Here is a 26,354-nt window from a genome sequence, read left to right as displayed (position 1 = left end):
AACTCATGATTTTGGTTCAGGTCATGATCTCAGGGTGGTGCGATCGAGCCCCATGTCAGGCTCTGCACTGGGTGTGGAGACTGCTCGAGATTCTCTCTCTCCCCCTCTTCCTCTCCTTCTCCCCCCTCTGTTCCTACGTGCTTTCTCTAAAAAAACAAAAACAAAAAAACTTCAAAGTACTTTTGTGATGTTTAAATTTTAAATTTTGGTTTTCTGCCAAGCATTTATTCTTAGCTTGCCTTGTAAAATTTACTTCCTCCTCTTTGGAAAGACTCACTCTGTTTATTGATGCCTTCATTTCTTAAGTCATGTTTAAGAAACATGCCAAGATTATTTTCTTTTCCAAAGATACTCCGGACCCACCTAATGTAAATAGGACTTGGTGGATACCAGTGTAGAGTAGACAGACACTAAAGGAACAAAAACCATTGCAAAAGTGATCTTTTTAAAATACAACTCTTAAATGTAACTGGGCCGCCGTTCATTTTAAAAACTCTTCATTGGTTTCCCGTTACTGCCAGATGACAGTGACAGCTGACACACTTAGCCTTAATACAAGGCCCTGCATCTTTATATCCGGCCCTGCAATTCTCCCAGCCCCTTTTCCTCTCACGTCTTCTTTTTTTTTTTTTTTTAAGATTTTATTTATTTATTTGACAGAGAGACAGCCAGTGAGAGAGGGAACACAAGCAGAGGTAGTGGGAGAGGACGAAGCAGGCTCTCAGCCGAGGAGCCTAATGTGGGGCTTGATCCCAGGACTCCGGGATCACGCCCTGAGCCAAAGGCAGACGCTTAACAACTGAGCCACCCAGGCGCCCCTCTTACATCTTCTGTCCCCACCTACCACTTGTCCCTCATTCAGGCAGATTAGATGTTCTGGGTACCTCTCAAGGAGGTAATTGGAGCTCTGAAGTTCCAGCTTGCAGTTGGCTTGGAGGGGGTTGGTGTATTGGAAAGAACTTGGGCTCTGACCTTAGGCATGACACATAACTTAGAACATTCAGATTCCTCATCTGTGAAATAGTTCTGATTCCTCACAGAGTTGGTAGGAGAATGGTATCCATAAAGGGAGGTACACTCACTAAATGTTGGTAACTTCCACCTCTTCCCTTTGAGCTTCAGTTGGGTAGTGGAAATTTTGTGATACCTGAGTATTATCTAGCTTTTATTAGGCTGATGGGAAATGTGTGGTGAATGCAAAGGTTGATGTTTTAAGAAAATGTGAAAAAAAAATTAAGATACTTCGAATTATGTGCCCATTAGTATGGTGTGATGAGAGGAAGCAGCCCAGTATAGTGGCTAAAAGGTCCTGTTCTGCACTTTGTGGGCCTACATACAGATTCCATCACTGTCTCTGACTGTCAGGTTTTACAGACTCTGTGTGATGATTTTTCCATCAGTAATAATCATAATGCCTATGTCATTACATGTTGTGAGGATTAAGTAAAATAATCAGTCTACAGCATTTAGAGCAGTTGATGGCATGAAATAAAATCTCATTAAATAAGAGTGTCATTATCATTAGATCTATAGAAGAAATCTTTATTTACATTGAAATGAAAGAAAGGAGGTTGTCTTCTTCCAGGTATGGTTCTGGGGTGAAATTGTTTCTTCAGTGAATTTTTTTTGGCATATTTATATATGCTCATTATTCTCTTCTAGGCCCTGAAAGTAGATTTGGTCCCATACCTCTTAAAATTACTCGAAGGCATTGGCCTTGAAAATCTCGACAGCCCAGCAGCCACTAAGGCTCAGATCGTTAAAGCTCTCAAGGCCATGACTCGAAGCCTGCAGCATGGAGAACAGGTGAGTCTGCACAGGGTGACTGCAGTTTTGCTGGTTACAGTAGGATAGTCACTCGAGGGGATTCTTTTTTTGAATACTGATAGCATGTTGTACATTTCAGGAAGAAAAATGCTGAGATTCTTCAGCATAGAAGAATATTGAGCATTTAGTGCTGGTTAAGGTTAATGTTTAGTTTTTTTTTTTTTTTTTTTTTAAAGATTTTATTTATTTATTCGACAGAGATAGAGACAGCCAGCGAGAGAGGGAACACAGCAGGGGGAGTGGGAGAGGAAAAGGCAGGCTCATAGCGGAGGAGCCTGATGCGGGGCTCGATCCCAGAACGCTGGGATCACGCCCTGAGCCGAAGGCAGACGCTTAACCGCTGTGCCACCCAGGCGCCCCATGGTTAATGTTTAGTTTTAGGATTTATTGCTGGGTAGTGATAACCACATTCATTAACAATCCCATAATGCCATTTCCAAATGCCATTTTAGTTTTATCCTCTTTCTTTGTTAACACTTACAGTGTGGATCAGCCACATGCATATGCTGACTTCAAGCTGGCCCAGTTATTTAATTTTCCTCTTCGGCTTTATTGTTATTGTTGCTTCTGAGGAGTTCCTCATTCAGTTATCCTCCAGCATTATCTACTAATGCTCTCTCGCTCTATCTTTTTTTTAGATTCAGGTGAAATTTATACAACATAAGATTAACCATTTTAGAGTGAACAATTTGTGTTTAGCATATTAACAGTGTTGTGCCACCACCACCTTATCTAATTCTAAAACGTTATCCCAAAAGGAACCTCTATACCCATTAAGCAGTCCCTCCCCATTTCTCCTCCCCCCCCCCCCCCCCGGCCTCTGGCAAGCACCACTTTGTTTTCTGTGAATTCACCTATTCTGAATATTTCATATAAATGGAACCATATAGTTCCACCACCTTTTGTGTCTGGCTTCTGTCACTTACCATGTTTTCAAGGTTCATCATGTTAATAGCATGTATCAATGCTTCATTTCTTTTTATGGCTGAAATATTCTTGTATGTATATGCCACAGTTTGTTTACCCATTCATCTGGTGATAGGCATTTGTGGAGTTTTTGTTTTCTTTTGTTTTGTTTTAAGATTTTATGTATTTGCCAGAAGGAGCGTGCAGAAGCAGGGGGGGTGGCAGGCAGAGGGAGAAGCAAGCTCCCGAAGAGCCTGATGCAGGACTCGATCCCAGGATTCTGGGATCCTGACCTGAGCCGAAGGCAGACGCTTAACCAACTGAGCCACCCAGGTGCTCCAAGACATTTGGACTGTTACTACCCACTATTGTTCTTTCATAAGTTTAAATTGTCTTTTAGTGATTCCACTGTGTTTGTGTAGAGTCTCCCTGAAGAAACATTTGTTATACCATTGTCTATTCTGTCAGTATCACCACTTGAACATTTTAAAGTAATACTAAAGAAGAGAGGCCACATATCTTGCTGCAGTCATCAACTATATGTTTAGAAGTATTTGGGGTTTTTTTCCTGTGGGGGTTCTGAACTTGCCAAGCCGAGGCACATTTGTGTACTATGTGTAGGCGGCTGTCTTACCTTCCACCTGCCTCAGGATTTCTGTTGATGAAATTAGCCAAGTAACCCTGACACCCTCTTTTAATCTCAAGGGGGAGGAAACAGGTGTGATAGTTTTCAGAATAGCAGCTCCTCTACCACCTTCCCAAGTAAGTACTTCCGGTGGTGCTTCCCAGCTTGGGACAGGGAGTCTCTTAGACTTGTGTGGCCCCGTGTATATCTCTGCTCTGTTGCCTGCCACCACATTATCTGGCGCTGCCTGTCTCCTCCACCAGGACTAGACTGTAAGCACTTCAGAGACAGAGGCTGTCTTTCTCATCTTTGTGTCCATTGTGCTTCCACATAAGGAGGTACTCAATAAATATTTGATCTGAATGTTGATATGTGAAAGACAGCCTCTGAGTTGGGATTTCCTAAACTTTTTTTTTTAAAATCTGTATAACACAGAAATATGTCCTTCATCTTAGTCCATTACACTCTACACACATATTCTGTACTCATATATGTATATACATCCCAGATCAGTATTTACCCGTTTTACATGTGAGACTCTGGTGCTTTCAGTATTAACCTATTTTCTCGAGCATGCTGATCACAATCCTCTTAATCGATTTCATAAACTTCTAACAGGTCACAACCCATAATTTGAAAGACTGCTTTAGGTTTTAGCTTGAGTTTGTTGCATCTTCTCCCCAGACCCTGTCCTTGGGAATACTTCATGAGCTCATGCCACATGCTCAGCCAGTGTTACTATCACAAGAAAATCTTCCTGCCTAAATTACAAATAAGCAAGTAAATTATAGGTTCAAATAACAGTGTTCCACTCTAGAGGGAAGATTACTTATTAGGGACTTTTTTGGGTCTGGCTTAAGATGTGCCTCTCCCAGTGCCTGGTATAGAGTGTTTGATGAATGCTAGGTCTCGCTCCATCTTGGAGTCTTCCTCAGCTGACCTTCTTCCTTTTGTCTTGGAAGTTTGCTCTTTCTCTTTAGTTCTGTCTTCCACTACCCTGTCCTTATTAATTGATTTATGCTCAAAGAGTTTGCTTTACTTCCCTAGGTGAATGAAATCTTGTCTCGTTCTTCAGTCTGGAGTGCCTTCAAAGATCAGAAACATGATTTGTTTATTTCTGAGTCACAAACAGCAGGATACCTCACAGGTAAACCGCACCTAATTGGTTACTCTTAAGACATAGAGCAAAAACCACTTGAACCGTCCTTTTGTCCTGACTAGACTGAATGTAGCACTTAGCGTTTCTTCTTAGGCTACTAGCCACCTGTGTTGGTGGTGCTGTGGGCATACAGTGGACTTCTGGGGTTAGTCCTGGACAGATGTCAACTGCTATTGTGTTGAATGTGTGCTGACTGAAACATGGACCTTGCTCAGTTGAGACTCAATTAATTCATGGTGGCACAGGTTACATTTGGAGCACGAGTCTATTAAAATGTTTATCTTGAACGTGTAAAAAGAGTAGAGAAATATCTACTCAGAAGTATCAGTATCAGAAACATGGTAGCATCATTCCATTTCTGTCAGAGTAACAGATTGAAACTCTAAAATGTACATTCATATGTGGAATATTTTTCTTCTAAGTTTCCAGTGATTAATCTGTAGTTTTACAAAATATTTACAGTTTTTCCTCTCAAGGGAAGAAATATGTGGGTACCGTAAAGGAAAGGACATTTTATTACGTAAGGATCAGAAGATCATACATTTTTGAAGTTGAGGACATTTGTCCATTTGATACACCAATTGCATAACAACTTTGGAATGTTCGTTTTCATACTGGCTTCTGTTTAAAAAGAAAGTCATACCATTTTATTGCTATATCTGAAGATGAAATATAGTCCCTGCTGTAAAAGTTTTCAGTTTGAAATGAACCTTAAGAATAATTGGTAGTTTTTGTCATCTGCTTGTGTATAGTATATATATTAAGAAAAAAGTCAGCTCAGGGGCGCCTGGGTGGTGCAGCGGTTAAGCGTCTGCCTTCGGCTCAGGGCGTGATCCCGGCGTTATGGGATCGAGCCCCACACCAGGCTCCTCTGCTGGGAGCCTGCTTCTTCCTCTCCCACTCCCCCTGCTGTGTTCCCTCTCTCGCTGGCTGTCTCTATCTCTGTCGAATAAATAAATAAAATCTTTAAAAAAAAAAAAAAGTCAGCTCTGTATCCTCCTCTAACCAGAGATGATGTGGGTAAACTGAGAGAAAAACCCAGTGGTTTGCATGCCAGTGTAATTGTTTTAGTAATCCTGATCACTAGTATAGAAGTTTATAAATCATGAAGACTAAAAACGGCGACTTCAGAAAACGTTTTCTTGGTTTTAATTTTAGTCTCAGTTGTGACACTCCTGCTTTTTCTTCACTATGACCACTTTCATATGAATCCACTAAAATGTATAAGCAGAGCCCTAACATTTATAAATACACGGTGCTTTGATTGCCAGTCCTGGGTCTACATGAATGAAGAGCAGTGTTACAGGGCTCCCTTCTAACTTTTCCGTGCCCTGTCTTGTGATTTCTCTGGAGAGAAATACCTAGAAAATGGTCTTTGTTTATCTCCTATCTCTCTTTCAAATTTGAAGTAAAGTTGTAGCTTCAGAGTATGAGTATGTTCTCTAACAGGCACACTAAAAACTTCATCTCTTTAGACTCTTTCCCAAAATTGTATGTAATACCACCTTTTTGTGGCATTACATTCGTTACTTTGTATCTAAGGATGTTGTGACTGGAAAATCTGCCTTATTTTTTTCCAGCTAAAAAGAACTACTTTTTTAAAAAGTTTGGCCCTGAAGAATAATAAGATGTAGATTATAAGCTTCCCTACAGGGGGACACCTTTAATTCGCTGTGTTCTCCATTGTGCTTAGTGTTCATTGACTTGACCTCATACAGTAAAAGACCTGAGATGGTCCTTCACCCACTAATAGGATGTGGGCCAAAAGCTTTGTGTTGGAATACAGAAGAGATAGAGATTTATCTTCAGGGACCTAGATTTCCTTTAGAAATCTTTCAATCCTCACCCCATCCAAATTTGCTATAACTAGAGAAAAAAGTACAGGGATTAAAAAGGTTCCTGTCTGTGCCTTCCCTTCTACTTGGATCCCTGGGGTGACTTCTGAGTAAGGTGTGAGAAGAGCTATGATGAGCTGTAGGGGATGGAAGAGGGTTGGGGAAGAAGAAAAACTGGGGTTACAAGTTCCTTCACATCCTCCTTTGGGCATGCTCAAGGGGCAGCAGCTTCTGTATAAAGCCGGTCAAGGGGGCAGTGTATCAGTCCCAACTTGGAAGTGGACTGGTGGTACTGTGGCCATTCCAAAGGCCCTCCTGAAGCCCATAGACACGTCCACACGGGACAGTCTGGACTAGTCCTGAGCTGTGTTGGCCCCCAGATTGTCCAGTTCTTAGCACATCATCAGTCTGGGATGTTCTTTTGTTCTTTTCCCATCAGTTCTAGTCTTTTTTAAAAAGACGGTTTAAAGAGTCAGAGCACTACTGGTTGAATTGTTGTCTACTCATTGTTCAGATTGCCAGATGTTGCCTTCTTGTGTTTGAGCTTTTCCACGCTTTGTATTGTGTGTCATGTGTGTGCTAAAAGGGGCAAGGTCTCCTAATAACGGTAAAATCGCACCCATAACTCTATGGAATGTCTACAGTGGTGTGTTGAGTTGGAACTTTAATTGATTAGGATTTACCCCACCCTACCCTCAGTTGTGAGAGGATTCTCTAACCAGTGTGCCAATGAAGTAAGGCACTATGAGAATACACTTCACTGTCCCTTTTTCTAAAATACCTGTGGGGGAGTTTGGCAAGTAGGTGTATTTTGTGTAGGAGATGGGAAAAGACAGAGGAAAGTTAATCACTATTTCAAAGTAGGATAAGAATAAAAAAATTCATTTATGGTTTTCTTCACCCTCGCTGCTGAGCAGATAGCATTCAGTCACGTGCTCAGGATTGGGGTTATAAATAAGTGTCCTAGGCAGGATTACTCATTGTTGATGAATTGAGATAAGACTGCCTGGTTCCGTAGGCTCTCTAGCCTGGCATACTTGTTTTGTTTTATGATAAACAATCTAAAAGTGTCTCAATGCGGTTTTACCCATAATGCAGAAAAGCCGTGGTTGCTTGCGGGCCCTCAGTTACTTAGTTATTTATTAGGTTCTAGCAGAACTGGGTACTGACAAGCTATCAAAATAATTTTTACAGTGAAAATCCTCAAATTACCTCAGTTACAAAATCAGAATAGAGAAGGAAGGAACAACAGGGGAAGGAAGAGAAGCAGACCAAGGTAAACATGCTTGTAGGAGTTGGAAACGAAGACGAAGAACTTTGTATACATACATACAGGCATGTACACACATATATTTAATTGGAATTGGAAATGAGGTTTACACACACACACACACACACACACACACACACACACACACACACCTGTATATGTTTATATTGTATTTAACTAGAGGCATGTGGAATAGTTAACTTGACTTCCTAAGGTCACTAAAGGGAGAGAGGGTGCAATTTTTGGGTCTCTCCTCAAACCAGTCTGTCAGTTCTTCACAGAGTTGGGTTTTGTTGTTGTTGTTGTTGTTGTTGTTTTTTACCTTATGTTTTTCTTTTTACACCTGTCCCAAGACTACACAATGTGAGTGATGTTAGGAAAGATTCCCTAAGGTTGTCAATTTATTGTAGGTCACTGACTGCTAAGGCAGAGAGCTTCCTTCTTTTTATCTCCCTGCTGAGAATCCCATGTTCATTTTTACCAAAGCCCGTGCTTTTTCCACTACTCCATTATTGCAGCCAGTTCCCTTTTGTGGGATTCTTTGTTAATTGTCCATCTTTTCTTGTTCTTAAGTCTGGCAGGCTGGCTCAGTGTTGCCGCACGCCCCATTTCTGGCAGCCCCTACTCTGTCCTCCCACCTTTCTCTGGAGAACACAACTGCTCTGTCCCATCCTAATGACTAGACTGTACCTTCTGGCCCCTGGAAACCAGACAGGGTCTAAAGGAGAGGTCAGAAGTGTGAGGGAAAGAGCATTTCAGACTTTATTTACAGAAATGTCAAGGCATTGGTTTGTCTTTCCTGAAGCGGCAAATGGTGGGGCTAGAATTTGGTCTCTCGTGGATAATCCTTTTAGGACCATCATTTCACAATTTAATTTTAGCCCAGAGGTTCCCAAACTTTCTGAGTTCACAGTGCCCTTAATATCTTCATGATTTTTTTTTTCATCTGCTTCTAGGCCAGAAATAAGCTAACAGTTAAGTATTAGGTCCAAACAACTTGAAAATGGTTGTGTGGTGTCCAACAGATGTTCTGTGTTTCTTTCCAATTTAAAATATCTAGCAGCACCCCTGTGAATTTGTCCCAGGGTGCCTCAGCACACAGTTTGAGAACAGTAGCCTTAGTCTGTTTTCTATGTAATATTCATGATTTGGTCTCGTAATCTACTCATTTGATGTGAATCAAGTTGAGTCCACAATTGGAAGTGCTTGGGAACTTTACTGATCCAGGGTGTTTGGGGGTTTATTTCTCAGCCTTCTATCTCTGGTAATCTTGCTGCTGCCTAAGGTTCAAAGAGTGACAGGTTGGTGGGAAGTGATGGTACCAGCGTGGTGCGGTGGCTCTGCACTGCCCTGTTAGCGGCGGTAGGCTGCCCTGGTGCTCTTCTTCTGGGCAGTCTGGGGAAGGCCTGGCACCCCGAGGGGGCAGAAGGCAGGAGTTGATAGATGCGGGCCTTCTGGTGCCATAAAAAGGGACAATCCCTTTTCCACGTTTTATTAGTTCAGGGTTCCGAGTGCCTCAGCCCTCTGTTTGGCACGTTACAGCTCACGCAAGCTGAATTGTCTCTGGCTGTATAATTACGTGCTAGATGCAGTGTTTGCTCAGTGACGCGAGTCATTTCACATCCTCGATACAAGTGCTTGTAAGGTGAACAAGATGAATCTGATTTGTGCCCTTTTGTCCTGCATTCGTCCCTGTTATGCCTTAGCCTTCATCAAACTGCTCTGCTGTTTGCACTTCCTTATAACTTCCCTTGCCGCTTATATTTCTTTTTTCCCCTCAGGTGTCTCTCCTTCCCTTCTAACTGGCAGCAGCCCCCTTCACCTCAGGAGTGGGCTTTAGATCCGCTCTGCCAGGCAGCTTGCTAACTTCTGTGTAGCTCTCTGAAGCAGGTAGAGAACCATTTTGCTAAATGCATGCCGCTTCCACTGCCTTTCTAGTTCTAACCCTTTGATGTTCCTTAGCCGTTTGCCTTATTTCCTGTAGTTGCAGCTAAAAGTATTGCTCAGTTTGCGGTATTATGCTATAATGTCTCTCGCAAGTACTCTGTACAGTTTGTGCAGTGCTTCTGGGATGTAATTGTCTCTGCAATGTTTAAGATGAACTGGAGGGCTAAAGCCATGACAGAGAATGCTCATAGGACACATCTTGATAAATGCTGGCATAGGTAGCATTTCCATGTACTAGAGTGTTAGAATCAAGGAAGACCTAGAAAGAGAAAATATTGGTATCTTTTCCCATAGCGTTCTTGTTTTGACCTATGACAGATGTCCAGAGCCTTCCTTTTTTTAGAGACGTTGGTGTAGCAGCCCTTGTTCATTTGGTGTTACTTGTTGTGATAGCATTTCTTTGCACCAAATGAAAGTTGGTTACCTTGAATGTTGATAAAGTGTTTTTCTTGGGCATTTCATCAAGTATGGCTTTTGGATGGGCTGATTGAGTATTGAGTTTCTTTCCTCTACTTGTCCCCCCCCCTTTTTTTTTCCATTTGATATAGCTGTCCTTTAGTGCCCAGGATTTTTTTGAAACATTAAATTCCCAGAATTGAGAAGGGACAGTTTCCCATGTTTCCACACCAGTGTGACTGTCCAGCATCAATTTTGAAATGATTTTTAACTTTGTCATCTAGCCATACCTTGAAAATGGCACTGTGTAGCTGTTTGTTAAGGTATGATAAGATAGATACTTGACTAGCTTCTGACGTTTTTATAAAGGTCAGCATTTTCCCGTGACTCTGCTCTCTAGGTGTGTGTTTTCCTTTCTCTCTTGCAGGACCTGGAGTTGCTGGCTACCTTACTGCAGGGACATCCTCGTCAGTCATGTCTAACCTGCCGCCTCCCGTAGACCACGAGGCGGGCGACCTTGGCTATCAGACTTGACACATTTGTGAGAGACAATAAATGCTGAAAGGCCAGTGCCCAGTCCACATTCCTCCAGCTGATACGTTGAAGCAAACTCTTACTGCCTTTCTCCTGGTTTCATGACAGTGTTATTCCTTTTTCTATAAAAATATTTTTATTTAGGAAAAAAGTCAGTGATTCTAATTGTATCACGTTGTAAGAAAGCACTCTGTGGATCAGCCTAAGTGGGTACACAAGAATTTTTTTTTCTTGATGTATGTAAGCACATTCTGTTCCTTTATATCTGTTTACAAGACTGTGAATCAAAAAGACAAGACTTTCTTCCTAGTTTTTATAATGTTTTTTTGAATTAGTGTGACTGTGGGGTTGAACTGCAATCTACAGAAATTGGACTAGTTCACTTATCCCCGGAAAAGGGTCTTTCCCTCTACTGCATCGAGTCCACGTGGCTGTCCTCCTCCACCGTCAAACACTATTAGGTTTTGTCCTTGTGCCTGTTCACTGGTATCCTCTCCTCAATCATTAACTTCTGAGAGCTCACAGTACACGTCGGTATGTATAACTGGCTTTACCAAATTGAATGAAAAAGGAGCTTGTGCAAAAAAATTTAAAAATTTAAAAACGGATGTCAAGATATGTTATGTAAGAGATTAGTGTAATTGTGAAATGTTCTATACATTATCAAATATATAAAGCTTTCTATATTGAATGTACATTATACAGATCATTCATATGTGTACATAAAATTTTAAAAATAAAGGGAATTGACTGCTTTGTTAATGAGATATATTTGTTCTAATTTAATTTTTCCCCGTGGGAGACCTCATGTCTGTTTCTAAGACAGATTTAGTAGTAGGAATAAACACAGACTTTCCTCACATTCACCACTCCTCGTACAGATAACTACATTGACACATCTGATCATTCCTAACGTCCTTTGTTAATATTTTAGCCACACCTAAATTTCCAGAGACATAGCATTTTCTATTAAGTAATTCAGGAGTGGGGCAGCCTGTTAATACTCTGATGTGTGAGACACATTAATTCCAATATTTTTAAGAGGAGAGAAATTTAGAATGAGAACATATCTCAAATAACACAGATCTTAGCCTGTAGGTATCCTATTATGATCACAAACTGCAGGAAAATATAAACATGTAAAGAATACAAGCACTTCTTAAAGAATGAGAAAATACCCAAACCTCCACGTTGCCTTTGAAAGCAAGAACCAAGTTTATTCCACAGTTGATGTGTAAACAGAGCTAGAATGGAGACTTATTCCTATGGTAAGTCACTAATTCAGAATTTTGCATCATCTCTCGAAGATTATGGAGTAATATACCCATGTAAGTATTTTAATGTATAACTGTGATTTTAGTTTCCAGATAATACTTGTTATAAAAATATGTTCATTAAAGAGATTATAACAGCCAATTTAGGAGTGTTTTAGGAGAGTGCAAATCAATCTATTTCCTTTAAAAGCTATGAGAACGTAAATATTGTATTTATGATATTTAAAAGGCTATTTAAATTAATCTACAGTCATTGATATTTGAATACCAGTAATAGCTCATCTTTATTGAACATTGCCTGAATGCCAAACATTATATAAACATATATATATTAAACATACATAGATAGATAGATATAGATATATATCTCCTCATTTAATCCTCAGAGCAAGCTTATGGGCTTGATACTGATAAAATTCTCATCTTCCAGGTGACGAACGTGGGCTCAGAGAGGCAAAGCAACTTAGCAAAGTCACACAGTAAGTAACAGAGTAAGAAACCAAAACTACTTAGATCTGACACCAAAGTCTGTGTTCTGAGCCATGATCCTAACACAGCAGCAATCTCTAGCAGGTGTATGTAACTAGGAAAACAGGATTATTTTGGTCTTGTTTTGTTTTTAAACATTTTATATTGTAAACCAAAACAGATACAGAAAATCTCACTGAACAAATTAGTTTATGAGTCGTTATATAAGGCAAATCACCCTTGAAACTACCATCTAGGTCAAGAACTTTGCCAGCCTCTCCAGAAGTCCCTTCGTGTGCACCCATCAGAATCACAGTCCCTCCTTCCAAAAGTGACCACTTGTCCAACACTCCCTTGTGTTTCTTTTATCATCCACGTGTACATCCCTGAACGCCAGAGTTTGGTCTTGCACTTTTTCTTCTTTAAGTATGCTTTTGAGTCTTTTTTAATCTGTAGCTCCCCTTCCATCCCCTTTCCCCCCATAACTTTGTTGAAGGCCCTGAGGCCATTTTTTTTTTTTCCCCAGAGTTTTGAAGTTACTGATCACACACTGCTGGTGCAGTTCAACTTAATCTTCTGTCCTTTTGCATCCAGAAGCTCTATCAGATTCAGGTTCCATCCCTTTGGCAAGACTAGAGGAGTGTTGGTTTCTTTTGTTTGGAAGCACATTATGTCTGTAGGTCATGTGATATTGACAGTAATGGAAGCTCAGTGTGACTGGATCCATTCTTACATCAGGAGTTACCAAATGCTGCTATTTGGAGGCCCTTTCGCTTAGTACCTGGAATACTTCATAAGAAATTCTTCCTGCAAAAAAAAAAAAATTGTTAAACAAGGAGGACTACATCAAACTAAAGTTTCTGCACAACAAAGGAAGTCAGTAATACGAAAAGGCAACCTAGAAAATGCTTGTAAATCGTATCCAATAAGGGGCTAATATCCAAAATATGTAAAGAACTCGGTAGCAAAAAATCTGATTGAAAAATGGGCAGAAGATCTATTGGGACATTTCCAAAGAAGACCTACAGATGGCCAAATGACACATGATAAATGTTCAACATCACCAATTATCAGGAAAATGCAAATCAAAACCACGAGATACCACCTCACATCTGTTAAAAATGGCTAGTATCAAAAGGCAAGAAATAACAAATGTTAAAGAGGATGTGGAGAAAAGGAACCCTCGTGCACTGTTGGGAATGCAAACTGGTGCAGTCACTGTGGAAAACCATATGGAGATTCCTCAAAAAATTAAAAATAGAACTACCGTATGACCCAGCTCTTCTACTCCTGGGTATCTATCTGAAGAAACAAAAACACTCATTGAAAAAGAGACATGCACCCCCTGTGTTCTTTGCAGTGTTATTTACAGTAGCCAAGATAGGAAAGAACCTAAGTGTCCATCAGCAGATGAATGGATAAAGAGGTAAAAAAAAATTACATATATATATATATATATATATATATATATATATATATATATATATATATATATATATAATGGAATATGATTCAGCCATAAAAAAAAGAATGAGATCTTGCCATTTGTGGATGGACCTTGAGGGTATTACACTAAGTGAAATAAGTCAGACAAATACAAGATTTCACTTATATGTGGACTAACATAAAATTCGTAAATATGGAGAATGGATTGGTGGTTATCAGGAGGGAAGGAGTTTGGGGGTAGGCAAAATGAGTGAAGGGTGTCAGTTGTATAGTGATGTTTGTTGGTAACTGGACTTACCGTGGTGATCACTGTAGTTTCTACAAACAATTACGTTGCATAACTGAAACTAATACAATGTAATATACTAATTTTACCTCAATAAAAGAGAAAAGGAATGCTTTCTTTTATCTGCTGTTTGTTACCCAGTGGCACATTTTATATGGGAAAGGCAGGATGAAGGCTTAATTCATTTCCTTATCCACGTTCAAGATAATTTACTCTCTGTCCTCTTCTGAAGGTGACCAATTTGCTTTCTTACTAGTACCATTATTGTCGTATTTTTTAGTATCATAGATTTAAACATTCGCTGTGTTTCAGTCCTTTGCCGTTATAGGCATACCTTGTCTTGTTGCACTTTGCTTTACTGTGCTTCGCAGATACTGCATTTTTTTTTACAAATTGAAGGTTTTGGCAACCCTGTATCAAGCGATGCTTGGCACCGTTTTTCAAACAGCGTTTGCTCACTTCGTGTCTCTGTGTCACATTACAGTAATTACTGCAATATTTTAAAGTTTTTCATTATTATATTTCTTTGTATCTGTGATCACTGATCTTTGATGTTGCTCTTGGAATTATTTGGGGGAATCACAAACCATGTGCGTGTAAGACCGTGAACTTAATAAATGTATGTGTTGTGGCTGCTCCACTGACTGGCTGTTCCCCCATCTCTCCTTGGGCCTCCCTATTCCCTGAGATGCAACAATATTGAAATTAGGCCTATTAATAACCCACAATGACCACTTGTTCAAAGGAAGAGTTGCATGTCTCTGACTTTCAATTAAAAGCTAGAAATGATTAAGCTGACTGAGGAAGGCATGACAAAATCTGAGCTAGGTGGAAAGTTGGGCCTCTTGTATCACATAGCCAAATTGTGAATGCAAAGGAAAGTTCTTGAAGGAAATTTAAAGTGCTGCTCCAGTGAACACATGAATGCTACGAGTGAAACAGCCTTATTGCTGATACGGAGAAAGTGTTAGTGGTCTAAACAGAAGATCAAACCAGCTACAATATCCCTTTAAGCCAAAGCTTAGTCCGGAGCAAGGGTGAGGAAGCTGCAGAAGGAGTTTGAAGCCAGCGGAGGTGGGTTCATGAGGTTCAAGGGAAGACGCCGTCTCCATAACATCAAAGTGCAAGGTGAAGCAGCGAGTGCTGATGTGAAGCCGCAGCAAGTGAGCCGGAAGGTCTGGCTGAGGTAATGAATGAAGCTGGCTGCGCTGAACAACGCGTTTTCAGTGTAGATGAAACACTTCTGTGGGAAAAAGTGCCATCTAGGACTTCTAGGACTTTCAGAGCTAGAGAGAAGTCATTGCCTGGCTTCCACGCTTCAAAAGACAGAGCGTTAGAGGCTAATGTAGCTGGTGACTTTTAAGTTGAAGCCAATGCTCATTTACCATTTGAAAAATCCTTAAGAATTATGTTGAATCTCTTCTGTTTATGCTCTGTACATGGAACAAGAAAGCCAGGATGACAGCACATCTGTTTGTAACATGGTTTACTGAATATTTTAAGCCCACTATTGAGACTTCTCCTCAGAAAAATGATTTCTTTCAAAATATTACTGCTCATTGACAATGCAGCTGGTCATCCAGGAGTCTGATAGAGATGAGCAATAAGATCAATGTTGTTTTCATGCCTGCTAACACATTGTCCATCCGGCAGCCCATGGATCAAGGAGCAGTTTTGACTTTCAGGTCTTAATATTTAAGAAATACATTTCGTAAGGCTCTAGCTTCCAGAGATAGCGATTCCCTGGATGGATCTGGGGAAACCCAATTGAAAACATTCTCGAAAGGATTCATCATTCTCGATGACATTAAGAACATTTGTGATTTGTGGAAACAGGTCAAAATATCAACATTAGTAGGAATTTAGAAGTTGATTCCAGCACCCATGGATGACTTAGAGGTTCAAGATTTCAGCGGGGGAGGTCACTGCTGATGTGGTGGACATAGCAGGAGATCTAGAAGTGAAGCCTGAAGATGGGACTGAGCTGCTGCGATCTGGTGATAAAACTAATGGCTGAGGAGTTGCTTCTTATGGATGAACAGAGAAAGAGGTTTCTTTCTTTCTTTCTTTCTTTTTTTTTTTTTTTTTGATGTTTTTATTTATTTATTTGACAGAGGGAGACAGCCAGCGAGAGAGGGAACACAAGCAGGGGGAGTGGGAGAGGAAGAAGCAGGCTCATAGCAGAGGAGCCTGATGTGGGGCTCGATCCCAGAGCACCGGGATCACGCCCTGAGCCGAAGGCAGATGCTTAACGACTGTGCCACCCAGGCGCCCCGAGAAAGAGGTTTCTTGAGATGGAAGCTACCACTGGTGAAGATGCTGTGAACATTGTTCAAATGACAAAGATTGAGAATATCATAGAAAGTTAGTTGATAAAGCAGCAGCAGGGTTTGAAAGGACTGACTCCAATTTTGAAAGAAGTTCTGCTATAGGTAAAGTGCTATCAAACAGCATCATATGCTACAGAGAAATCATTTGTGAAAGTAAGAGTCAACCAGTGTGGCAGTTCATTGTTGTCTTATTTAAAGAGTTACCACAGTCACCCTAGACTTCAGCAAGACCACTCTGGATCAGGCAGCGGCCATCAACATCGAAGCAAGACCCCCCCACCAGCAAAAAGATTACAACTTGCTGAAAGCTCAAATGATGGTTAGTTAGCACCTTTCAGCAATAAGGTGTTTTGTGTTTTTTGTTTTTTAGAGAGAGCAGGAGTGGTGTCGGGGGAGGGACAAAGGAAGAGGGGGAGAGAATCTTAAGCAGACTCCGTGCCTAGCCTGGAGCCCAGTGTGGGGCTCGATCTCACAATCCTGAGATCGTGACCTGAGCTGAAATCAGGAGTTAGACTTGATTAATTCCAGTCAATTATGAGCAACCCAGGCACCCTGGAATAAGGTTATTTCTTAATTAAGGTATGTACATTTTTAGACAATGTTATTGCAGTTAACTAACTACAGTATTATGTAAACATTTTTTATATGCACTGGGAAATGAAAAAATTCATTTGACTCACCTTATTGTGATACTCACTTTATTTCAGTGCTCTGGGACTCAACTCCACAGTATCTCCAAGGTATGCCTGTATTTTTATTGAAGTTGAAAATGTCCTGTCTTTGCTAGTGGAAGCTTCTTCAGCCTGGTTCCTAAGTCCTTTTATTTTATTTTTATTCTAATTTATTTATTTATTTTTTAAAGATTTTACTTATTTATTCATTTGACAGAGATAGAGACCATCAGCAAGAGAGGGAACACAAGCAGGGGGAGTGGGAGAGGAAGAAGCAGGCTCATAGCAGAAGAGCCTGATGTGGGGCTCGATCCCATAACGCCGGGATCACGCCCTGAGCCGAAGGCAGACACTTAACCGCTGTGCCACCCAGGCGCCCCTATTCTATTTTATTTTATTTTCCTTTAATGTGGTAAAGTACACATAACATTAATTTATCATCTTTACCATTTCAAGTGTACAGTTAGGTGTTATTAAGTACATTCATAATGTGTAACCATCAGCACCCTCCACCTCCAGAACTCTTCACCTTCTTAAACTGGAACTCTGTACTCATCAACTGATTGATAACTCCCCGTTCTCCCTTTCCCCAGCTCCTGGCAACCACCACTCTACTTTCTGTCTCTGTGAGTTTGAGTGTTTGAAGTATCTCATACAAGTGGCATCATACGGTGTTTATCTTTTTGTGAATGGCTTATTTCATTTAGCATAGTATCTTTAAGATTCATTCATGTAGCATGTCAGAATTTCCTTCCTTTTTAAGAAGCTGAATAATAATAGTCCATTGTACGTATATGCCGCATTTTCTTTATCCGTCCCTCCATTAATGGACATTTAGGTTTCCATATTTTAGCAACTGTGAATAATGCTACTATGAACAACAACTCGATTTAAAAATGTGCAAAGCACTTAAATAGACATTTCTCCAAATAAGGCATACAAATGGCCAATATGCACATGAAAAGGTGCTGAATCATTAATTACTAGGGAAATACAAATCAAACTACACCGAGATACCACCTCACACCCAAGAGGATGACTCCTATCAAAAACCAAAATGAACGTCAATGAGGATGTGGAGAAATTGGAACCCTTGTGCACTGTTAGTGGGAAGATAGTGGTGTAGCTATGGTGGAAAACGGTGTGGCAGTTCTTCAAAAAATAAAAAAAGGAAAAATAATCATCATCAAGGCAATGCAAATCAAAACCACAATGAGATATCACCTCACACCTGTCAGAAGGACTGTAATCAAAAAGATAAGAAATAACAAGTGTTGGCAAGGATGTGGAGAAAAGGGAACCCGTGTGCATTGTTAGTGGGAATGCAAGTTGGTGCAGTCACTGTGGAAAACAGTGCGGAGATTTTTCAAAAAACTAAAAATAGAACTACCACATAATCCAGCAATTCCACCCCTGGGTATCTGTCTACCCAAAGGAGACTAAAACACTAATCTGAAAAGGTATTTGCACCCTTATGTTGATGGCAGCATTATTTGCAATGTCCAAAATATGGAGGCAACCTAAGTGACCACTGATAGATGAATGGATAAAGAAGATGTGGTTTATATATACAATGAAATATACTCCGCCATGATAATGAGAACTTGCTATTTGTGGATCTAGAGGTGTTATGCTAAGTAAAATAAGTCAAAGACATACCATATAATTTTGCTTATATGTGGCATCTTAAATGAATAAAAGAAGCAGAAACAGACTCATAAATACAGAGAACAAACTGGTGATTGCCAGAGGGAAGGGGCGTGGGGGCATGTGCAAAATAGGTAAAGGAATGTGGGAGATACAGGCTTATGGTTATGGGGTGTATACATCCTGGGGATGAAAGGTACAGCATCGGGACTATATATAGTTAATGGTATTTAATAGTGTTGTCTGGTGACAGACAGTAGCTGCCCGTGTGAGCTAATGTACAGCATAGCATAATGTACAGACTTGTTGAATCACTATGTTGTACACCTGAAACTAATGCAACATTGTGTGTCAGCGGTACATCAATTTAAGAAAATGAAAAATAGAATTACCATATGATCCAGGAATCCTGCTTCTGGGTAAATACCCCAAACAACTGATGAAAAAGCAAGGTCTCAGATATTTGAAAACTTAGTTTTAATCTTTTAGAGTAGAGGCTTTACCTAAGATTTATACATGGGGCATTTTTGCTTCAGTTCTCAGGTATAAAAGCAAGATAACACAGGCAGGGGGATAAGAAAGTAAATAGAGGACACCTAGAGGGTGGAGTTGTCTGGTATGGTTGGTGTATAGGGGTCGAGAGAGAGAACCCAGCCTAAGACCCAGGGAGTGGCCGGTTGGGCAGCATCCTGAGTGCCAGATGGAGGTGTGGGCATCCCGGCATAATTGTGATTTAGGAATGAGATCCGTGTTTGAAAATAGAAAGGAGTGGATGTGATCAATTTGTCATGTTTGTCTCAGGGAAGGTGGTCACAGGTGGCGAAACTCAAGGACACAGGTAGCGCACAGCCCATGTGGAAGAGCAGAGCAGGGGACGAACACAGGGAACAAGCCCTTGCTAGTAAACGTGAGATTATCATCAGGTAGCTGGAGAATCCCTTCCAGTCCAGAAATTCTGTGATCCCTTTTCTGATCTTAAATTCCATTATAGGATGGAATGTCTCTAAATACCTAAGCTTTACTAGGCTTTTGGAAAGAGCAGTTTGAAAAAAAAATGTTATAGATAAACTTCATCTGTTTCTGGCAACCTATTGACTAGAAATTGAATGGCCTGCTTGAATTTTCAGGACCACATGACATCCTATGCGGTGTAAGCACTTCCTTTGGGGCACTTGGCTCGCTCAGTCAGTAGAGCATGTGACTCTTGATCTCCAAGTCATGAGTTCAAGCCCCATGTTGGGTGCAGAAACTACTTAAAAAAGAAAAAAAAAAAACCCGTTTCCCTCTGAGTGACCACAGGAGGTGTGAGCAAACAATGTGAAGCCTCCTTTGAGTTTGTTTCCTTATCTACATAGTAAGGTTGATCATTCTTAGCCTGTCAAGGACTAAATGCAGCTGCAAAAGGACTCTGGGAACCGCGAGGCATAACAGTGGCGGTAATAATCCTGAGACTTGAAGTCAGCAATTGTCATCAAGAATAGGGTAAAACAAATTTCAAGGACTTTTAGGTCTACATAAAACAATTTGTAATGTTTTAGTCATTTTTAGAAGTAGTCATGTTGCTATGTAATCCCTAACTAAAGAGTAACTATCAGAGATGCTACGATCTTTAGTTAACAAGACCACCCATTTCCTACAATGGAAACATCTTTTTCCCTGAGCTGCTGCTTGCTTACCGGCAGATGAGGTCCAAGAGGCAAGTCCTAGAAAGTGACTTACATTTGCTTCCGAATTGAGAAGAATGCCTGATGACTGACTTGAATGAAGGGTTCTGTCCGCAGACTGAAGCACAGACCACGTACACAGTCCAGCCAGTCTCATTGTCTCCATATGAAATGTAGAATTCAGAGTTTGAAGTTAGTTGATTAAAAAAAACTAGAGGGGCACCTGGCTGGCTCAGTCGGTAGAATGTGCAACTCTTGATCTTGGGGTTGTCAGTTTGAGCCCTGCTTTGGGTTAAAGATTACTTAAAATATTTTTAAAAAAGAAAGAGAAGGAAGAAGCTAGAAAATACAGAATTCCTTGGGAAGCTGATTTCTAGAGGGCTGAGGGACAGCAGCAACCAGCCTCCAGCTTCCATTTCCAGATGAAGAGCCCAGGGCTAAAACCTTGGCCTGCAAAAGTCCAGATGGTGGGGCATGGAGTGACGGCTCTGCTGGTCAACAGCACACACCAAAACTTGGAGCGGACCCTGGGCTAGAGCTGAGTAACTGGCTGGCTCCTGGGACCGCATGCGCGTTTCAGGGTTTGTCGGGTTTTTTTTTAAAAGTGTGTGTTAAGTTTTGGGTTACCCAGGTTGTATCAGAATCACTGCTTTTGCCAAAGGATCTAGGTGTTGATTCTAAATAGTCCACCCTTGTTCACTTCAACCCCAAGAGGTTGTGTGGACTTGGAGTTGAACTCTGGGTCTTGGTCTCATTCAAGTGAGAGGAAGAAAGAGGCTGCCAGTTGTCCTAGAGCGAGTTGGGGCCATCGGGCTGCAGTCCTGGCCCTCACTGTGTGACCTCTCATCTTTAAATGAGGTCATTAATGCCTCCCTTACACTGCTGTTCTGTCACTAAGAGGTAAGGGGTGTAAACACCTGATAAAGGCCGGCCTCCTAGATGGTGTGGTGGTGTCAGGGGACGAAACACTGGTGTGGCAGGCAGAACCTACCCTGCTTAGGTCTCTGACCTTGGGCATCAATTTCTTCTATAAAATGCCTGGGTTGGTCAGTCAGGAAATATTTCATTCCCAGGAATCTGATGAAAGACAACATAAGCCCTCTATGCAAAAATGTACAAAAGCACACATATTTTTTAAATATTAGAGAACTCAGTTCCACTCTAATCACAGTTAAAAAGCCCAGAGCTAGATAGCTTCTAAGAATTATGTACGATATTGTTTACCGCAAATAACTGGGCTTATTATGAAACAGACTCTCTGTCCTCCACTGTGGAATCTATCCTGGTCATCAACGTTTTCCTATTGCTATTATGTTTATGTATATGTTTAATATGTTACTTAGCATTTGGAACAAAAAACTTCACATCTGTGCGGCGCCTGGGTGGCTCAGCTGTTAAGCGGCTGCCTTCAGCTCAGGTCACGATCCCAGGATCCTGGGATCGAGATCCGCATCGGGCTCCCTGCTCCGCAGGAAACTTGCTTCTCCCTCTTCCACTCCCCTTGCTTGTGTTCCCTCTCTCACTGTCTCTCTGTCAAATAAATAAAATCTTTAAAAACAAAAAACAGAAAACAAAATCTGGGTTATTGATCATCCACTAACTTCCAGATTGAAGGAGTAAAAGGCAAGGCCAGTTTACTGTGGGTTCCAGGGCCCCATGAATACAGGAAGTAGGGTAGCCAGTTTAAAAAGTTTGTTTTTCCACCAAGCTTATCAAAGACGTGAACATTTTCATCATTTTTACAAAGCCCACAGTTTAGGAAAATAACTTTGTAAGAGAAAAGAAAGGCCCCAGAACTGTTCATGGAAAGTCTCAGTTACATATATAAATAAGAATCAATGTTTATGCTTACATCTTTTAACATTGAAAAGGTATACGGTTTATCTAACAAGGTTATGTGTTTACTATCTATAAAGAGTTTTCAGTTATACGCCAGTGGCAATATATATAAAATTGAATGTCTGTAAGGAACGTTCACCTGGCCCTTGCCAAATGGCAGTATCTGTGGGCGGGAAAATAGGAATCTCATGCCCTCAATTTCTTTATTTCATGGAAAAGTTTATGAAAATGTTACTTGAGTCAGTAAGGGAATGAGTCATTTGTCTTCAAAAAGAAAGGTCATATGGAAGTAATTCTGCAAATATTTAGTTGTGCGTAAATTCACTAAAGTTACCTCTACTAGAACTTAAGCGCAAACCCCTCTCTCACCCTTGAATATTTTACAGGACTCAGAACAGCCCTTCACGTACATCTATCCAGTTTCCCAGCATTCCAAGGCAGGAAATGGAGCATATTTCCTGGCTTTAAATGTGAGAGTTGGCCAGACAATGTCTTGTCAGCCCTGAGTGATCAAGACGTTCAGAATATTTATGTGCATCCTGAGTTCAGAGCAGGAAACGTTATCAGTTGCTGCAGGGTTGAACGGTACCCCACCCTTCATATGACCAGGACATTCCTAAAGCAGCTTAGCATGATGGAAAACCTTTGAAGTCGAGCCTTAGATTGAATACCAGCAAGTGTATTCTTCCAGTCAGGATTTTAAGCATGAATGAGGCCAAAACAGGAAGGAAAAAGGTAACTTGTAGAAAACAATAAAGGAAGAAGAGAACATTGGAAAAGAAAGGTATCATATTTAATACCTTTAGAGATAAACATTGCATGCACAAAACGACAGGATGCCACTTTAAAAAAATATTTTTTTTTCCAGAGAATTAAAATCAGGTCTTCAAAAAAAAACACCAAACAGCAGAAATGAGAAACAATGGAAGACACTGAGAGATAACGTTGAAGAAATTCCCTTAAGAAGCAGAATAAACAGAAAGATGGAAAAACTGGAGACAGAGTTAAAATAGGGGAGGCCCAGTCTAGGCAGTCCATTATCTAAAAAAGGTAGGTCCAGAAAGAGTTTTGAAAGAGAGTGGTTATGGATTTGTGTCTCCCCCCCCCCCCAACCCCCAAGGTAATGGTTTTAGGAGGTGGTGCCTTGGGAGGTGATAAGGTCATGAGGGTGGTGCCTTTGTAAAGGGACCCGGGAAGCTCTCTTGAGATCTTTCTGCCATGTGAGAACACAGTGAGAAAGCAGCACTGGGAAACCAGAAACAGGGCCCTCCCTGGCTGCTGAGTCTGCTGGTGCCTTGAACTTGGACTTCCAGCTTCCAAAACTGTGAAAATTAAGCCAACTAGTTGGGGTATTTTTTTTATAGCAGCTCAAGCTGACTAAGATGGGTGGAGAACAAAATAAAAAATTCAAAAGCATTCCCAGAAAGGAAGAGTATGCCACTGAGTACCCAGCCCAACAGATGAAAATAAACCCTAACAAATGCATGTCATTGTGAATTTTTACGATATGGAAACAAGAAGTTCCTATAAATTTCCAGGGTATGGCAGAAGGAGAGAACGTTCCTTAGAAAGGAGCAAGAATCAGAATAGCACTGTATTTCTCAACACAGAATGTTAGAAGACAAGGGGTGATGCTTCAAAAGTCTAAGGGAAAAATAATTTCCCAGCCTAGGATTCTAGAGTCAGCCAAACTCCCAATTATGTGAGGGGACAACATTTAGGCATTTTCAAACACACTAGGTCTCAAATTTCTTCCCATGAATGTGTTGTAAAGCTCCTGAAAGATGTTCTCCCCCAGAGTGGGGTAACCAAGAAAGGAAGGAGGGGCTCTCCAGAAGGTGGTGAAGAGCTGGCAGCTGACTTAAGAGCATGACCAGCCCAGACCAGAGCAGTTCAGAGACTCTGGGAACAAACTCTTCACGAAGATGAAACAGAGACAGTCTCTGGGCTCAGCATATTGAGAGGAAAGGGACTGACATACCTAAAGGGAGAGTTTGGAGAAACGGCAGAATAATCGCTGTGGTGCGACGTGGCGAGGTAAGGTTCTGACTGGTACTTCCATAATGACAATGCCAATATGATTATATTGGGAGAATATAAGAACGGGATGTATGTGAGAGAGTGTATGTATGTTTGGTGGGAAGAGAATGTGAAAGACAATTGAATCTTCCAAAGGCAGAAATTAAAAGATGATGGCAAAAGCTAAAAAAACAACCCCCACCAAATAAAACAAGGAGTAGCAATATAACAGGCTATAGATGAAGAGTAGTGTTTTGTCAAGGTCACATTTCCCAAACGTAATCATTGTGTTGTGGATACGTGCCATGATGAAGTACATTTTGTGAGCGCAGGGATCACGCCTGTGTTGTTCGTCTTTAGATCCCCCCAGAATGTAGCAGTATACGTAGAATATAAGTGGTATTTGGTGAATGAATTAAACTGTGCTTATATAAATCAGTTCTTTATGATTAAAAAAAAATAATAGCCTGAATCCACATGGTACAAAATGGATGTTAATGGCCAACAGCAACCTTTACCAACTGACATTAGCAAAGCCACGGGCTGTGTCTGAATCAGGGCTGTGTGGGCTAGTTTCCAAAATTACAAATTCCTGCTCCAGGCCAGTCTCCCCTGACTTCTAGGTATTTTCAACAATGCCAGTTTTTCAGAATCTGACCTAGTGAGGCTTGGGGCTAGAACTAGAGTTCCCAGATGAGAAGAAAACCCACCTATTACCTTGCTTCACTTCTAGATTCTTCATTTGAACTTGCTTCAAACTCGTCTTGCGTACTGTCCTTGGCTTTCTATAGTGGAAATAGAATCTAAAAAGAGAAATTTTGAAAATACTTTCTTTTGTTTTCTGTGTACCTGTCAATTTTCTCAAGGTTATGTGGTAGACAAAAATCTGGCCCTAACCAGGACAAATGGGTGGGGTTTGGGGTTGAGTGACCTGTCAGCTGGATGAAACACCTCCTGAGAACAAGGACATCTGGGCTGTCCGCAAGTGCGTCCCCGTGGGTGCTCAGGAAGGGCCAGTAGAGCTGCTCACGATTGCAGGTGTCCTGTGTCTCAGCTCTATGATTAATCAAGGGTTCTTTCAATTCCAGATGGTCTAGTGTTGTGTTGCTTTAACTAGATATGAATAAGAAATCCTTTTGATTTAATAAGCTTTAAAGAAGCATAGAGCAGCAAAGCTAACAATGAATAGGAAGGAAATGTGTTAAGTCCCTCAACATTCACGCTCTACTTCTGGCAAAATGTTAGAACTTCCATGAATAGCTGTTTCTGTTTTGCTTCTTTTCTTCTGGGTCATTTTTGTCTCAAATTTTGTCAGCAAAAGAAAGGTTAAAAAGAGAGGGGCTCCTGGGTGGCACACTCAGTTAAGTGTCTAACTCTTGGTTTCAGCTTAGGTCGTGATTTCAGGGTCATGAGATCGAGCCCCGCACTGGGTTCTGTGCTCAGTGCAGAGTCTGCTTGAGATTCTTTCCCTCTCCCTCTGCCCCTCCTCTCTCTCTCTCTCTCTCTAAAAGATTTTATTTGAGAGAGAGCACGAGCGGGGTAGAGGGAGAAGGAGAAGCAGGCTCCCATCTGAGCAGGGAGCCTCACGTGGGGCTCAATTCCAGTTCCCTGGCTCATGACCTGAGCTGAAGGCAGACACTTAACCGACAAGCCACCCTGGCGCCCCATAAATAAATCTTTTTTTTTTTTTAAGAGAAAACAAAGAAAATCATTAACTTAGTATGTGAGGATCACAACATATTATGGGTTTGCCTGTCCATTTATTTACTCCTTTGGGATTTACTCCAGCTGTCTTTTTTTTTTTTTTTTTTTTAATTTTATTTATTTGAGAGCGAGAGAGCACAAGCAGGGGAGCAGCAGGCAGGGGGAGCGGGAGAAGCACGCTTCCTGCTTAGCAGGGAGCCCGACATGGGACTCCATTCCAGGACCCTGGGATCATGACCTGGGCTGAAACTAGACACTTAACTGATTGAGCCACCCAGGCGCCCCTAGTCCAGCTGTCTTGAAGGGTTGGAAGGAGATTTCTTGAAGAATGGTTTCAACTGGATTTAGAATTTAAATCTAACTTCAACCAAAGGAGGAGGGTAGACTGCCCAGGTCAATGGGTCTGTGTTGATCTGGCCCGAGAAGTGGCAGTCACGATCATCTGTGAGAGATCACCTGTGGAAGGAAGCTCATTTGCTCCTCAGCCCTCCAGAGAAAGCACAGAAC

At 41.1% G+C, this 26,354-nt stretch overlaps 1 protein-coding gene across 4 annotated transcripts in view; it reads left to right on the top strand.

The window, feature by feature from the left end:
• DNAJC13 (DnaJ heat shock protein family (Hsp40) member C13) overlaps positions 1-11,266 on the top strand; it is a 119,495-nt gene extending 108,229 nt beyond the window's left edge. For all 4 annotated transcript variants that reach the window (XM_048216197.2, XM_044383412.3, XM_026497026.4 and 1 more), the window contains 3 exons: positions 1,663-1,806; positions 4,406-4,505; positions 10,393-11,266. In XM_048216197.2, the coding sequence (XP_048072154.1) occupies positions 1,663-1,806; positions 4,406-4,505; positions 10,393-10,499 (351 nt within the window). In that variant the 3' untranslated portion in view covers positions 10,500-11,266. The remainder of the gene's footprint in view (positions 1-1,662; positions 1,807-4,405; positions 4,506-10,392) is intronic.
• The last annotated feature ends 15,088 nt before the right edge of the window (positions 11,267-26,354 follow it).

Source organism: Ursus arctos, unplaced genomic scaffold (genome assembly GCF_023065955.2).
Source record: "Ursus arctos isolate Adak ecotype North America unplaced genomic scaffold, UrsArc2.0 scaffold_20, whole genome shotgun sequence".
NCBI classification, from domain to species: Eukaryota; Metazoa; Chordata; class Mammalia; order Carnivora; family Ursidae; genus Ursus; species Ursus arctos.
This window is presented reverse-complemented; position numbering and strand designations above follow the sequence as displayed.